The 17,503-nt window shown below is 42.2% G+C and overlaps 1 protein-coding gene across 50 annotated transcripts in view; it reads left to right on the forward strand.

Annotated features, from left to right (window-relative positions):
* EPB41 (erythrocyte membrane protein band 4.1) overlaps window positions 1–17,503 on the forward strand; it is a 137,323-nt gene that overhangs the window by 38,842 nt on the left and 80,978 nt on the right. For 22 of the 50 annotated variants that reach the window (XM_083750624.1, XM_083750672.1, XM_083750627.1 and 19 more), the window contains exon 1: window positions 4,459–4,634. The exons of 20 other annotated variants lie outside the window; for them this stretch is intronic. In XM_083750624.1, coding sequence (XP_083606750.1) covers window positions 4,474–4,634 — 161 coding nt within the window. In that variant the 5' untranslated portion in view covers window positions 4,459–4,473. Of the gene's footprint in view, window positions 1–4,309; window positions 4,635–17,503 lie in introns of those variants that run through there. 8 more of the 50 variants (XM_083750634.1, XM_083750636.1, XM_083750650.1 and 5 more) reach the window with 3 other exon arrangements.

Raw genomic sequence — 17,503 nt, forward strand, 5'->3', positions numbered from 1 at the left:
GCAGGCAAGTTCTGGAATAAACTTTCTCTGGCGTTAGATCTACCCTTTTGTTTTAAGGGAATGCACTTCTTTAATGTGCCATCACAACTCTTCGGAAATAAGGGTTTTGAGATGTTGTATCTCACTTTTCTCCACCGAACAGATGTAGCAGAATTGCTTCACATTGTGGTACTGTAGTAGTTTGAAGTAAGGCAGAAATAAGGTGTACATAAGGGACAATCCCAAATCGTTAAGCTCCTGCCCTGGCCTTTACTTGCCAGGATTCTGCCCTGGATATATGCTTTCATTCAAAACAAAGATTTGGTAGGAACTGTTCCTCATTCAAAGGCTCCTTCTTCTTACGAGTTCCTTCTTCAGATCGGAGTTGAGCAATTTGGTGTTCCTTGAGGGGTTAGGTTTTAAAAATACGCACAAGACGAACTTAAAAGATATGATTCAGGTAGGTAGCTGTGTTGGTCTGATGCAGTAGAAATAAATAAAAAAATTAAAAACTTGTCCAGTAGCACCTTAGAAACCAACTAAATGGTCTCTTACGATACTCTAAGATGCTGCTGGACAGTTTTTAATTATTTATTAAAAGATATGGTTAGGTGACAATTCTTCCTGATTTTGTTACTTGCTATTATTGTGGTGGTATCAATGTTCATGGCTTTGTAGAAGAAGACAGGTCCTTGCCTCAAGGAGCTTACAAATAAACGTCAAGGAGGTATCTCCTCTTACAAAAAATAAACGCAGTAGCAGTCACCTGTCAAGTTTCTGGTAATGTCAGAGGAGTCCTGTTTGATTAGAGCAAAGGGCCATCTCCATTTAGACTCCTTCCGTTTCCACAGTGGCCTGCCTCTGGGAAGTCTCTGAGATGAGCAAAGGGAGGCAGTAGAAGGTAGCCCCACTACTCGGAAGCAGTGCCTATTCCCCCATTGCCACTAAGGTGGCAAAGACCTGACTTCAGAGAGGACAGTGCTCTATCTGAAAGGCTGTCAGCCCAAGTTGGTTTAAAGTATCATAAGAAGGGAGAGTCTTGAAGTTGCCCATTAATGGCAGCATGTGAACAACAGATGAAGTACAGGCAATGGCTGATCTACACATGTCCAATTGGTGCATGACTCTCCATGCGCAGATTGTGGCGACCCGGAAGTGGCAGGAAAAGGGGGCAGAATGGGGGGTAATGGGGCGGAGCGGTCTTATGTGCGCTTTGCAGTCATGTGGGATTATCTGGAACGCAACCCCTGCACAAATCACGGATTGATTGTAGACACCTTGGTCACCTGGTCACAGTCTTTCCTACAATGGTGAGGTGTACTTCCAAATTTTCTCCTATGCATACAAATTAGCACATGCAAAGTTTATGCAAATCTGTGTATTCTTCATTGATGCGTAAGTAGTCATAATCCCTGCCAGTCACAAACACTTTAGGGATGAAGCATCCTTTATCTCAATCTCTGGCAGCTGTGGCCTTCTCCGTGTTTGGGGGTAGGAGTTGATCTGGAAAAAGAAAGTTTGACCCTGCCTTTAGTTCTCACAAATTAGCGTTATAATTTATATAATGCAGTCTATGCATCTGGTGCTTTTACAATGTACATGTTTGACAGGTTTCTACCCAAAGGGTTTACAATCTGGTTCCTGAGTTTGCTTCCCCCATCCATGTCCCAGCCTCTTTCTTTTGTGTAGTGCCTTTTAGATTGTGTGCCTGAGGGCAGAGACTATCTTATTTTAATGATTGGGAGCCTTCTTCAGCCAAGGAGCAGGGTAAAAATACTAAAAATAAGTAAACACGTCTAAAAATAGACACAGGGAAAGGATAAAGGGAGAAAAATGGAGGTAAGGGTAAACAGGGCAGATGCGTGATTGTTGTGATTATAAGTACTTTAGTTTAGTCACAAGAGGTTAATGCATTGATCAAAAGGCTTCCTGGAAAAAGGTGAATTTGGCAGAGGAATTTGGGGGAAGTAAGAGTGGTGATCACACAATGGGGAACAGGTCCATGTATAAGGATCAAGTTCCTGGCTTGGGGAAGCTTGACCATTGGTAATGGCATGATTAGATAACTGCAGTGTGCTACCTTTGGGGGTTATCTCTGGAGGCTGTGGCTGGTGCAGAACGTGGTGGCTAGGTTGCTTGTGGAGGCAAAATATCACCCACATATAACACCTTGCTATCAGGATTTGCACTGATTGCCAATCTGCTACCAGGCCAAGTTCACTGTGTTGGTAACTAACATATTAATGCCCTGGATAATTCAGGACCAAGTTACATGAGAGACTGCCTTGCTCTTTTTATGTCCGGTGGATCCCTGGGGTCTGTGGGGAGGATTATCCTGCAAGTTCCAAAGATCTCAAACACCAGCTCTGCAGAAACTCTATGTCTTGCCCCTGTTCCTATCGAGAAATGACAGGCCCCTCTATCTGCACTTTCCAGAAACAATTTAAGACACTTTTGTTCCGACTGGCATTCCCAACTGGATAAATGGGTCTTTGCCATGAGTGTTTGTTTTGTATTGTTTTAGTTTTGTTTTAAATGTATGGGTTTTTATCTGATTTCATTGTCTTGATTGTGTAGAAGGCAATTAATATGTTGTTGTTGATGATGATGATAATGGAAGAAAAGGCAGGATTGTTTCAGGGGGAAGGAAACCTTTCGCAGGCTGGGGGTGCTGGAGAACAGGAAAGAATTGGTCAGATCATAAGAGCAAAGCCATGTAGGGTTTTGAAGGTAAGGGTGAGAAGTTGTGCAGGATTCAGGAGGGGTGTAAAAACAGCTCCAGTGATGGTCAGGGAAGTGGCAAACTAGCCCTCCTCTAGCCTGTCGCTGTCATTGGCTCTATCTCTGGTAGACTGCTCTACCAGACCTATGGGTACCAGCCACCTGTGTTCCAGCAAAATAAAGACTAAGAAGCAAGATACATGTTGCAAAACATGTTACCGATTATGCACACGATTTAAAAAGAATAAGGGATACTACTGGTGCTTTTGCTTTCCGTATGAAGTTATTATAGCGAATCAAAATAAGTAGCATGGGAGTTTTTGTGTGTTTGTGTGTAGGAATAATGCTAGTTTTTATCAGTTGGGGCCTGCAGGCAAACCAATTGATTATTTAATTTCTATACCGCTTAATAGATTAAAAATATCTCTGATTTGTGTACAAAAAAACTGAGACACCTTAAATAAAAAAATTAAAAATATGATTACAAATGTTACATTAATACAAAAATTACTAATATATATAAATCAATATAAATTCATTTCCCTTTGGACACACTTTCCCCCCTCAGCCTCACTCAGGGTCCCAGCAAACTCTCAGCTCACCCACAAAAGTCTCATACTGAGAAGCGTTCCTGGAAACAGCGGACATTACCCTAGTCTCAAGCTAGACTTGCTTTATATGGACAGGCCCAAGGCGGATGGTACTTCCTGCCCACAGCTGTGTCCAATTCAGCAACACTTTGCACCCAGTTCCAAGTGCAGCAGGTTTGTTGAGTCCCCCTCTCCCCCAGGGTGGCGGGTGGTCCAGAGGATGGGGAAAGGCCCCCACTCTACAAACTCTTCCTTCGTCCTCTGTCCTTTCCTTCTTCTACAGCTGCTATTCCTGCGAACACCAGGTGCCAGGCACAAACAATGGGGAAGGTGTGCTGCTCCCTTGGAGGCATCCGGTTGCTGGCTCTTGGCAACTGGATGCTGGACCAGATGGGCTCCTTGCCCTGTTCCAGCAGCGGTGCTCTAAGGTTGTGCGGACATGCTCCCATTGACCAGTGCTTGCTCCTGCTGGTTTGGGAAAAGGCGTACAGGCGACCATATACTCCTCCTTATCATATGCTCTATCCCCTCTCTCCAGCCAGCTTTGATCCAAATGGGGGTGGTACTGTGTGTACACCCCCCTTTGTGTATTATGGTTCCTAAAACGTATTACATTTTCGGTGTGATGCCGTTTTGTTTATGAAACCTGCGAACCCCTTGGTAAGAGGAGGGGTTGTTGTGCGTATGGCCAAAATCCTTTAAAGAAAGAAATATTTCTTAGCGCGCGCGCATCCCCCCTCCTCTTTATGTGGGGAGGTGGACGGAGAGGAGGCGGCGGGCGCGCGCGCGCACCATCCCTTCACACTGACCCAGATGGCCGTTGGTCTCATTCGGGTTCTCCCCCCCCCCCCCACTTTTTGGTGGCGAGCCGCCTCAACAGAAGCACCCCTCAGTTTTGTGCGCGCGCAACCTCTCTCTCCCGCCCCCCACCTCGCTCCATCTGGTGCGCGCGCTTTTATACCTTCCGTTTCCACTACTCCCCCCCCCCTCCTCAAATAAACCCTCCTCCCCTTCGCGTGCCGCGCGGGCAGGCAGACAGGCGAGCTTGCTGCCCCCATTTCTCTCCCCCCCCCCTTTTAATAACCACACGCACACACTCTCTCTCTTCTCCCCTCCCTTCCCCCAATGGCTGAGCAGCAAAGCGGCTCCGCCTTCCCCTCCCGGCCAATAGAAACTTACTACTATGTTATGGGGCGGGGGAGCGGGAGGTGGTTGTAGGAGAGAGAGAGAGAGAGAGACCTGGGGCCCCTCTTTCCCCCCGCCTCCTTTTCTCCTCCTTCGTTGGGCGCCTTCGGCAACCACTATCAGCGCCCAGCATCAGCCGCTGGGGAAGAAGGCAGGCAAGTGAGGCGACCATAAGCGGCGGGGTAAGGGGAGAACAGCGGAGTGGGGGTCGGGAGAGATTCCACAGCGCGCGCGCGCCTCCCGGCCGTTGTTTTTTTTTTCCGCTTTCACCTCAGAGAGGGACGCGTGTATCTTGTTTGTGTGGAGGGAGACGGTTGGCGAGCGCTGAGGGGAATGCGCGGGGTGGCGAGCGGCGGCGGCGGCAGCAGCAGCAGCGGTGGGGGGGGGGAAGGCTCAGGGGGGAGAGAGCTCTATGGCCCCCGGGAATTGGGTCGCATTTTAAGGTGCCGTCCTTTGCCTCAGGCGAGCCTCATGGTGGGGAAAAGGGTAGTAGCGGCGCGCGGCTCTGAGGCGCAGCGGGAGCCTCCTGCGTTGCGCCAAGCGGGGGGCATCGGGATGTGGCGCAGGGAAGGGAAGGAAAGGGGGTGGTCTCTCTCTCTCTCTCTCTCGGCTGGATCCCTGCCTGGCGCTGAAGAAAAACCACGTTTAGCGCTAGCGGCGCCTCTTGAAAACCGTATGCGTGTGTGTTGTGTGTGCGCGCGCGCGCGCTTGTGTGCTCGGGCGCGCGCTTGTGTGTGTGCCTCGCATCATCCCTGCCAGGGGATGGGGAGAATTATGGGATGGGTAGGCTGTGTGACTCCATAAGAAGATCGCCTTGGATTGTTGGTGGGGAAGGGTTGTGAGGGGCGGGGAGATGAAGGAATTAAAAGGAGAGATGGCGGGTTAGCATCGGGGGGATGGCATCCATTTAGTGTCCTGCTCTCCTCCTCCTGGAGATTTGCTTGCAGGGTGGGCGGAGAGAGAGAAATATAGATGCGCTAAATTAAAATCGCTCTTCCCTCTTATTTCCCTCCTCTCATTTTTTAACCTTCTGTTTTTTTGGTATTTTTTTGTCGTCGTAATGACAGGAAAGGAGGAGGATGATGGTGGGCAGGAGGATATGGCAGTGACAGGTTGGAGTCTGAACGGGGTGGGGGGGATAGAGAGGACCTTCTTCCGCAGTTGTATAAGCGTTGGAAGGAGGGGGAGGGGAGAGAAACAAAGCAGCTCAGGTAGAGGGGGATGGCTTGCAACATTGAGATGGAGTCCGAGCAGTCAGTTGTTGCTAGCAGATGCTGTTCACATGTGTTTCCTGCTTACAGAGAATGTTGTAGCTGCCTTAAAAACAATACATACTGTTAGATGTGAGCACTCAATCTTCCTCATTTTTGTTTTGTTTTGATCGCATTCATACACGTCTTCCCAAATACAGTTCAGAATAATTTTTTTGCATTTGCTCCTGTGAACATCAAATAATAATATGTAGGTAGCAGAAGTAGTTCGAAATTTCAAAGTGATATAAAGCTAAACTATTCATGGACACCCAATGATTTTTACCTCTCACATTTAAAATAAAGGTTATGGGAAATCTTTGGGATATTTTTTTATTTGAACTGGCTGCAATATTTGATGGGTAATGTGTTTATTTCCTGTGGGGTTTTTTTTTCCAACCACGGGAAATAGGATGGGTAGGTCTTTCTTAGATGAGACTGCGATATTTACCCCAACTTTGAAATTGTAGTAACTTGGAGCTACAAATTTTGACCATACAGGGAAATAAGGAGGCAAGATACAAATATTCGTTGAACTGTGTCACATTTCATTCATTTAACACCAAAGGTCTGCAGAAGGAAACAAAGAGAGTGGGATATTAACAGCATATAAACTGGGTGAGCCAACCCTGCCTAAGGCAAGAGGTAGCATTTTGTCTACCCACTTTGCTTAATCTGCACCCTTTGAGATAAGTAAGGAGGCCTTACTGCTTCATCTCCTCCTGGCCTTCACAACTAGGGCTGAATGCTGCAGCTTGGCCTTGGCCTCCTTACCCTGCCAGTGTGTCCCATAGACCTGAAAGTAAGTCACAGGACTGCCTTTAAAGTGGCTAAGAGAGCTCACCAGACTTAACTACGTGACAGCTACCTGCCCCTGCCTGCCGATGTGGCCAGTTGTGACTGCACATACCCAAATCACATTTTTAAAAAGCTTCAAGTGCCGTATTTTTTGCTCTATAACACGCACCCAACCATAACACGCACATAGTTTTTAGAGGAGGAAAACAAGAACAAAAATATTCTAAACGAAACAGTGGATGTATGATTTTTGTGGTTCATTCTGTGGCGACAGACATGTGATCTGACAGTGAGTTTGGAGTAGCCCAATGCAAAAATCCTGAGGATCCATGTGGATCCATGCTTTGTAACCACGTTTTTGCACCACTGCGGCCTCAGGCAACAGTGGGTGCGTGATTTTTTTGGTGCAAGATGTAGCCATGGACATGCTATGTGATCTGATGGTGAATTTGGGGTGACCCAGTGCAAAAATCCTGAGGATCCATGTGGATCCGTGCTTTGTAACCACGTTTTAAGTGGGGAGGGAAGGAAAAGCACTCAAGGGACAAGGAGCACGCGTGGGGTGGGTGGAGAAAGATGCTGCTAATAATGAAGAAGAGGGGTATAAGGGGAGAAGGCTCCTCTCCCACTTTGCTCCTTTAAAGCAAGCAGGCTCTGCTTTTCTTCCTCCTCCCCACTCATCCCTGGCTTAGCGAGCTGAAAAACTTTGCTGCTATGTAGCGAGCTGAGTGCGGAGGAGAGAGGGACAGAGAGCCTGCTTGCTTTAAAGAACCAACCATACAGGAGCCGCTTACACTCTCCCGCTTTGCTCCTTTAAAGAAGCAGGCTCTCTGTCCCTCTCTCCTCCCCACTCAGCGGCTCTTCTCCCGCTTTGCTGTTTCAAAGTGAGCCACGGAGGAGGGAAGGAAGGGGAACCATGGAACCTCTGCTCACGACTGCAGCAGATCCCCCCCGCCACCCGTAGGCATTCCCTCCATAACACACACAGACATTTCCCCTTACTTTCTAGGAGGAAAAAAGTGAGTGTTATGGTGCAAAAAATACGGTAAATGTTCATTCAAAATTTGATGCAGCAGTTTTAACTACATCCATGTAGCAAGCAGCATATGGATACATAGCATATGGTGAAGTGGGTATTGGCCCACAAAAGCTTATACAGTCATACGCCAAATCGCAACCTGCACATGCGAAGATGCACCGCTGTGGGTTGCAAACGCTGCGGGTTACGAACGTGCATCCCGCACGGATCATGTTTGCAACCCGAGCATCCACTGTATTGCAGTATGAGGTCCTTAAGACACCACAGGAATCTTTGTTGTTTTTGCTGCAATAGACTTAACACAGTTGCTGTTCTGGAAATAGTAAACATGGATGGCAGTAAAATTAATATTACAGAATGCTGTAATAAGGATTACATGTGTGAGGTCTCAGACTGTAACTTAATGTATCTGTAGTCTTTCTGATCTATTTTGCACTTCAAATTTTCTGTATAAGCTGGTGGTAAAGGCTGTATATTACAAATGTATACGTACTGTGATGAAGTATTGCAGTATCAAGTTGTAAAATAAAGGTGTGTGGAGAAAAGGTTTTTCAGATACAATTTCTCTCCTAGGAATCTAGTATTCAGGGTTTTAGCAATATCCACTTTATCTTGAGTCCACTGGCAGCTTTATCAGTTGTACCAGCTGTCAGAGTTTTGTTTAATGATGTAATCCTGTGTTAATAAGAGAATTCCAGCTGCTGAATGCATTGAAGCAGTTCATTTGCCTTTTGTAAACAGTCAAAATATATTGGGCCTTAAATTTCATATTTATTTGTTGCAGACTTACTCATTTTATCAATCTCAAAGAGACCTGGACTGTACAAAGGCAAGCTATATGTGGCTTCTTGTAACTGAATCTTTAACTCAATCTATTAGTTATACGATGCTGTGTTTTATTGCTTCATTGAGTAAACAAACGGGGTAATGAAGTGTTGGTTTTCTTGCTAAGGCACTAGATTTTCTACATTCATACTTTGGCTGATCTGACTATAAAGCAGTCTGAGGTGACTGATAGTAGATTTTTGGGGTTGAAACTGATGTATGAAGATACTTGAAGACTTCAAATAAATTATTATAATGTACACTAAATTTTGAATGGCTGAAAATAGACACTTTTTGCAATGTGCAAAAAGGGCTGGGCTGTCACGTCAGTTCTTGGTGACGTGCCTACTGCTTTACGCTTCAATATCAGCTTAATCATTTTCTCAGTCCGGAGGATTGTATGTAGCCAAACTTCGCACAGCATGCTTTCTACCAAATCTCTGTTGAGCTGATGGAGTTATGCACCCAGGAATGACTATTGTGGTGGGTTGTAAATAGTTAGGTTTTCTGTATGAACAGCTTGAGGAGCGCTTAGTGATATTGGAGGATAGAAGTTTACTATCTAATCTGAGTGGTAGTGCCCAGTAGGCCACCTGGCATTGCTGAGGACAACTTTATCCCTTATGATGTCAAACTTTAAATCATATGTGCCTATTTGTCATGGATAATCCAATAATTCAAAACAACATACTTGGTTGTGGAAACGTCTTACTTAAAAAGTGCTCAGCTATGAAGTTTAAACTCTTTTATGCGATAAAAACATACCAGCATGGCTGTAGGACTCTTGTTAGATATAAGCCAAAATATATACTGTAGTTATGCGGATGATCATTGTTTATAGTCCCATGTGAATTTATCTCATTTGAAAAGTCCCGCAAACTGCAAGTGCATTTTCAAAGGCTTAGTTATGGAAGGTAGTTGTCAGATAAATTCTCTCATGAACTGTAATTGTGGCTTATTGTGTAATGGAAAATGACTCCTGTAGTTTTTGAACCATCAGCAAGGTAATTTACTCGTTCACAGTTTTAAACCCCTTGTATTCAAGTATTGTTTGATACTATGTTTTTGCTGCTGTGTCGCTTGATGTTTTGTGTTTGCTGCTCTGTATAACAGGGTGAAGTGATCTTCAGTCTTACTTGCAATAAATGAATGTGACATTGAATGTGGCATTGAATTTTGCCATTTTGATTTGCCCTGCTGGAATTTCATTACTTCTAAGACACCACAGCAACATTCAACAAGCAGTAATCTAAAAAGGCTATAGTTCAGTGAAGAGCATATGCAACTATACACAGATAATCTTCCTGTTTGTGAATGGATGCAGTACTTTCAGTATTATCAAAAACATTTCTTCCAAATTTTATTCTGTGTTTGTAAAACACAGAATAAGCAGATTTCCTTACAGCAATTTGTTATATGCACTTTGATTGACATCACATCTATTAAACATTTTATCCCACTTCTCTTCTCCTTAGAGAGGTGCTCAATATTACTTACAAAATCCAACAGAATTAAAACATTAAACTACATTATTAAAACAATAAAATAAGTAACATAGGTGCAAAAAACATAAGACAAAGCTTAAGAAACTGTTCAGTAAATAATAGTAAACTTAATCAATGACAGAGTTAACCCGTGCTGAAAGTGATAAGTCTTCAGTGGAAAAATAGATTATCTTAATCTTTAAGTTATTGAGGCAGTGAGTTCTGCTGTAACATATGAGACCCCTTCATGCATTGCTATCAGTTGAATGCACAATAAAGTTATATCATTTGACCTTAGGGGATGGGCAGATTCACATAGGAGAATCTGCCTTTAAGTAGCTTGTAAGTTAAACTAAGGTACCCAATGGAGTATCTTTTAAATATATTTCATTGATTTTTCAAAATAACATGGAATAATAACCACCCCACTTAACCTAATTAAGTTTTTAAAAAAGAAATGTTTTTATTTAATTTTTCCAACAACGTGCAAACATAAACAATACAATAAAATAACTGTGCATTTGTTCACATTTTCTCTTGAGCTAAGTTCTACATAGAGTACATCCGTTGAAATTAATGGACCTAACGTAGTCATGCCCAGTACAATTTTAATGGGTGTACTCTGAATAGGATTAGTAATGGCTACAACCCACTGTATAGATATTGTTGGTTTAAGATTTTCAAACTTATGTAAATCTATTGGAGTTCTTCAGTGAGATAAGTACTGTATTGGGTATGTTTAGGTCACACACTTGGTTCATGAGGAGTAGTGGTGAGTCTCAACTTGTCTGGCCAGTGTCCTGCATAAAGTGAATGTGTGTACTGGAATCTGATCATATCCCAAATCTTTTGCAACATAGTTGTTTCACAGAATAATCATTCAGGGGTTCCTTGGCAGATAAGCCAGCGTGGAAAAGAATCCCTGAAAGACGACAGTTTGGAAACCACTGTTGTAGTAGAGGATAAGATTATAAAACTTTTCAGAGAGTAGTACACTGAAGTGCAGACAGATTTGGCTTTGTTTATCAAATGGATTAGATTGGAATGTTCATGGCTTGTAGTTAATCCAGATAATAATATTAGTTGTTAATGCTTGTCCTGTTTAATCTTGTGAGCAGTAGTTCCACATTAAACTTCCAGATATTAACTCATGCTGTTCTAGTTCTCATTTAAAGGAGCTGTTTAGTTTTTTGGGTAGGGTTTGCTAGTTCTGGGGGTAGGAAGAAGCATTAGTAAAATTTTGGAATTCTCATAAGCTTTGTGCAATCTGTAACTATTATAATCATTGTATCTGTCATTTGACAAGCGAGTGCCTGACCACAAATACAGTGGTACCTCAGGTTACATACGCTTCAGGTTACATATGCTTCAGGTTACAGACTCCGCTAACTCAGAAATAGTGCTTCAGGTTAAGAACTTTGCTTTAGGACGAGAACAGAAATAGTGCTCCGGTGACGCGGCAGCAGCAGGAGGCCCCATTAGCTAAAGTGGTGCTTCAGGTTAAGAACAGTTTCAGGTTAAGTACGGACCTCTGGAACGAATTAAGTACTTAACCCGAGGTACCACTGTACACTGTCTAGGAAGTGATGTTGTATTTGTTTAGATAGGCAACTTTAAAAAAATTGGGCTGTGATAGAAAACCATATCATTAGTATATCTATCTTCATTTGTGTGTTCATAGGGAAAGCATCTGTGCTGGTAAATGTGCATCTCTTTCATCTTGTGAAGTTTTGTACTTGCCCTCCCACATGCCATGATGGATAGTTTTTCCCATCTGTTGTTGGGAAATCAGAGCAATGTGATATTGCTGACATTTATTGAAAGGGCTTCTTGTAGGTTCAGCACATGAATGAATTCTTATGAATGCAAGGAAAATCTTTTATTAGGTTGCCTGTGTCACAAGAAGCAGAACATACTGGCTTTAAAATATACATGATTTGGCTGTAGGATCCATCTTAGTTTTTTTAACTCAAGCAGCAGCCAAACTTTCCAATGAGCATGTGATAACATTTATGTTATTGATATAGTAGGAAAAGAGTTACCCTAGAAATTATTGGCTGCTGATTTGCATACGTTTAATTCCTTCTTGCTTAGCTGTATAATCTGTGGTCCGTTACTAGTGCATGGAATCACAGTTGTGCAAGTTGTTTTTAAGAGAAAGTTGGAAGTCTACCATGGATGTACTACTGGCACATTTATGGTGCAGTGGCACTATTGCTTAGCCAAATTTTGCTCATGTGAGGAGGTGAAAGAGCGAAGTTTTTCCTCTTAAGTGACTGCCTATGGCACAGTAAATCCCCATGATAGTAACATCCACATAGGCAGCCTTGTTGTGTTTAGTATTCATAGGATAAACCCAGACTTCTGTTCTTAAAAGTATATGAGCAGGCTGCACTCTACCATTTACTTGAAAACTTGAGACTGTCAAGTTTAACCTTGCATTCAGAAGGGTTGGGTTGGGATAGAAACCAGCCTGGTAGCCATGGGCTAGAAGGAATTACAGTGGTACCTCTGGTTGCAAACGGGATCCGTTCCGGAGTCCCATTCACAACCTGAAAGGAACGCAACCCGTGTCTGCGTGTGTGCAGGTTGCGATTCGCCACTTCTGCACATGTGCATGACAGCATTTTGCGCGTGTGCAAGTGGCGAAACCCAGAAGTAACCCTTTCTGGTACTTCTAGGTCGCTGCAGGACGCAAACTGAAAATGCTCAACCTGAAGCAAACGTAACATGAGGTATGACTGTACATGAAGGCAAATGCAGAAAATTCAGTACAGCCAACCTACCGTAGATTAATGGTCTTCAGCAGGGCAGGCTACTACTTTTGATGGGCTTATTATATAGACACCTGACCCCCAGGCATCTTCGCTTGGTCACATGTGGTCAATAGCCAGGCTAATTTTGAACACTGGCACCATCCAACCGTTTTAGGGACTCCACTCCGGATTTGTGTAGGATTTACTCCTTAGCAGTGTTCGAAACTCCCATTGTTCTAGTCGCATTTTGCAACAGGGAAGTTCCTTAGCATGAGCAGTTTCTGAGCTCTGGGCACAGTACTGCACCTAAGATTTCAGATTAAAACTGCATAGTGGAAGGAAAGGACTTTTTACTGCCTCCCCACTTCTAGCTACTCTCTGAAGACTGGAGAAGAGACTTCTTAAGAATATTAGTGGGGTGGGCAGGGGAAGGACTAGACCATGTGAAAAATGAACATAAGATTTTAGGTGCAGTTCACTTATTTTCAGCTTTGTATTCTTGTTATAAAAAGTGTGCCTTGACATTTTGTTGTTGCACCCATAATCTAGATTTAAGGTGCCATATGGCTCCTAGCTTTCACATCTCAGTTTCTAACACTGCTCCTTAGCCTCTTTTTAATGATACAGGTCTTACATGGTTCGATATTATCAGTTTCATTCATATCAGTCACACATTTTCCCTGTGTGCTTTACTGATATGGTCTCCTGTCTCTTTGCTTATATTATTTCTGCTAACATGGTCACACGTGTTTTTGCTTCGGCAAAATAGATCTTATTTTGCCTTTTGGAAATTAGTGTTCAAAGTATTAATTTTCTGAAAGTATTTAGGTCTGTAGTGTTCTTTATGGTTTGTGAGTTAACTCTTCTTGCAAAGTAGAAATGATTTACTGCTTAAAGCAGAGGAAATAAAAACAGAGGAAATAAACTTAACATTTTCCGTAACCTGCTATATTTTTTTACACAAAACACAAATCATCTGAAAAGTTTGTGCTATATTCACTGTTGTGTCATTTTCTCCTCTGCATCCTCATTCGCAGTGACCATGACAGACTAGGAGAGCAATAATCTTGAATCTGGCTTTTCCATTCTGAACACATTACTGTGCAGTGTGCCATTGGGTGGAATGGAATTTGTTTCTAAATAATCTATGCTTTTTTTAGTGTTTTATAACCTCTTCCTAAGGTCTGCTGTGCAAAGCAAAAATTGGATATGCTCAGGCTCACTGAATGCAGTGTTGCAAGTTGTCAATTTTATGTTGGCCCACCACCTCAGGACAGTAAAACTATATACTGTGATCACCCTGCTTGATGACCTGTGTTAGGAGAGAAATAGTGTGAGTGTGACCCTGCTGATTCTCTTCAATTTCTCTTTGACTTTCAATATCATTGACCATGATATCTAGGGCTGGTCGATAAATAATCCAAAACCAGTTTGAATTCATTTCTGGTGAGGCAGCACAAATAATTAAAGTCACAGAAAATGCATGTTACCAATATCTAATTGTTTTCATTGTGGAAACAGTTTTAACTCAAAGCATCAATTAAGCTTGTCATCACTTGGAGGGAAAAATAGGGAGTTTATTTCATTTGTGTGTTTTCCTGACAATATGTTGGAATGTGAAAGTTTCCTAAGTCATAACAGATGTGGGACAAGTGGAACCCTTACAGGAGGGTGATAGTCCAAAGTACAAGCCACAGGATGCCAGGTATTTGCACTGGCACAAGTACTGACATAGCAGCAACCCTGTGCAGACTTACAAAATATTCACCCAAACAGAAAACCTTAGGGTTAATGTTATTTTAATAAAGGATGTGGATTTGCTCTAATTAATGACCACGAATGGTGTCTCATCTCAACTTCTGTTGTGGATTACCTTGTTGTACCTGTCTCTCAGTGAGGATTAGAATTCTGCGTTGACCTCATTACTTGACTTTCTATCTTATTTGTTTTAATAGAATGAATCAATTTTTTTGAGTGAATAATTTTGATTTGTATATGTTACAGCAATGAATGAGAATAAGTATAGCTTTTAAGTTTTGATTTTAAGCAGAGCTTAATGGGCATCTTTCAGGGATTCTTTAGCTGCTATTCCTTCATTGCAGGGGTTGGACTAGATGATTGTCAGAGTCCCTTCCAAGTCTACGGTACTATGATGACATTTTTTATTCTATCTTAAGAGATGCAGCATACAGTATTCTAAGTTATACTCATGGTAGACCCATTGAAATGATTGATATTAACTTAGATCGTTTGATTTTAACATGTAGACTCCAAGTATGTCTAATATTAAAAACCTTATACAGAAGTGAGGAACCTTTCTCAGCTCAGGGAATGCAATCTTGCGTGGGAAACCTTTGATAGGGAGCACTGACATTTGCCAGAGGGAAAAGTAGGTAGGATGTAACTCTTTGCTTTTTGCATAGTAAGTTACGTCCAGTCACACAAAAGCTAGAAGTTTCTGCACACACACAAATACTGTATATCCCAACTCCATCAAGGCAAACAAGTATTATCATAGTTAAGGAACATTCCAGCCTGGCTCCTGAAGGCTGGATGGAGAAGCCTGGAGGGTTGCATCAACACCCCCCCCCCCGGGCATCTGAGACTTCACACCTCTGTCATAATATATCTGGGAGACATTTATTTCAACCCTCTGAGGAATGCACTGGGTAACTTTGTATGCTCTGGCACCTTTATTCCAATTCATTCATCTGTCTACATTAAAGTCATATCCCTGTAGGTCCTAGTGTGTGAAGATTTTCCATATTTGTGTAATCTTGCTCTCAGTGATGTATATTGGCACATGGAAGTGATTTTCATATAGAAATTTGGTGGCAATATAATTCATCCTTAGTAGTCCAAGTGACAGCAAGGTGAATGCAATTGCTCACTGAAATGCCCTTTTCCTGCTAATATTGCCCCATGTCCCTTTCTGGGAGTGATTTCTCCTGTTGCTTATTATGCAGTAGGAAATCTCTATATTGGTAACATGCTCCTTCTGCAAGTAACTGTGCTGCTTCACCAGAAATGGGTGTGTTCTGTGTACAGTGTTACGAAGGTCAAGTGTATTTTTTACATCCTGTTTACTTGCATCATTCTGCTACATGAAGATTGCAGTCTGCTGTAGTAAGGCTGCAAGTCTAGACAAGGTTTCATGGGAGTAGGAGCCATTGAATGAAATGGGACTTCTTTCTACATAGGCATGTATAGAAATGCACTGTAAATGTTAAAACTATTGATAATACTAACTTTTTTCTATCTTGTGATTTTCTCTGATAAAATGACAGATTTATAAAACTAAAATCAATGTTTGGCTTCACTCTGATACTACAAACTTTGGAGAAAAAATTGTAGGTCTGGTGTTGAAAGAAGAAAAATTACTGGGGAACTACTGGGCAGACAACTCATAGAGTTCACCTCAGGTAGCTGTTTGGATCCCAGCCATGATGTATTGTGAGCCAAAGCTAGGCATGTGCTTCTGAAATCAGCTTCGTTCTGATATTTCATAGGACTTGTAGCATCAAGTCTGCTTTTCTCTGTTTCTTATCTAGTAAAACTGATAAAAACAAGGCTGCCATCATATGTATGTTTACTTGGGAACAAACTCCATTGAACATATTGCTGAGTAAACATAGGATCAGGTTGTGAGTCTTGCAGCTTGACCTACTAAGTTTGGTGGGATTTACACTTCAGGATTGCAGGCTTACTTAATGCAGCTTGCCGGATAGCTCCTTACTGCTATTTAAGTTCACAATGTGAAAGAGCAAGGACTGTAGACTTTGATTACTGCTTATCTTATGAACAATTGATAGGTTTGTGATGGTCATCTATGTTATAATCACCTGGCACATAAGAAATATACCTACTTCACTAATCAGGTATAATTGTTTACTTTTAAAAAGTGGGTTTTTCATGAAAGTGCTTCTGATCCCTTAGTTCTTATGATAGTATACCAAATAAATTTGTTTTAATTTGCTTTTGAGGAAATACAGAAAGGGTGGCTTTAAGAAGGTTTTGATTACATCAGCAGAAACCAGGCATTTTCTGGCTAGCACAGAGTATGATCATAGCCAGCTTTTTGGTCCCGCACTGCATTTTTATGCTGGATTTGTTTAAAGGGGCTTCATCACTGTGGTTTTAACTCTAACAATGATATCAACAGTGTTTGCAGAAAAGCGGATTTGTGTGGCTTTTTATTCCTTTATACTCTGAATGTGGATTTTTACAAAATTGTCTTGTTGGTTCTGCTGTAAGCTACATCTACATGCTGAAGCTAATAGGTAATATGTTTGGAATTATGCCTTTAACAATCAGAATTATTTTGGATCTGGATGTAACTTATTGGGTGCAAATTGAAGATGAATACTTGTTTGGAGGCTAATGCGTTGTTTGCTTAGAGTCTTAGACAGATAAAAGCAAAGGAAGCCGTGTTGATTAGGAAGTATTGCAGAATCCATTGTGAGGCATTACCTATTAGGTCCAACCAGAATGTCAGAAAATAGTGAGTAAGCTTTCAAATCCTTCATAACTCTTCATCATAACATCAAGACCATTGTTTGAAATTCCCCAGGTGTCAGGCATGCTTTGCTACTGGAGAAGGTCCATTTGCAACTACATGGAGTTTTCTGGGTGCTAGGTTGGCACCCATAGTTTAAAAACCTCTGCCTTAGTCCATTGTTAATACCACTTCCATTTCGGTTTTTTCCGCTTGCAGCATACAAGTGAATTATTGTAAGAGCAAGCTACAGTCAAGCAATGCATTTGAGATCATAGAATCATAGCATTGGAAGATAACCCTGAGGGTTATCTAGTTCAACTCCATGGCAAATAGACATTCTGTTGTGGTGACAGATCATATATTTAAGGCACCATTTGG

This window comes from Podarcis gaigeae (genome assembly GCF_964106915.1).
Source record: "Podarcis gaigeae genome assembly, chromosome: 8".
NCBI classification, from domain to species: Eukaryota; Metazoa; Chordata; class Lepidosauria; order Squamata; family Lacertidae; genus Podarcis; species Podarcis gaigeae.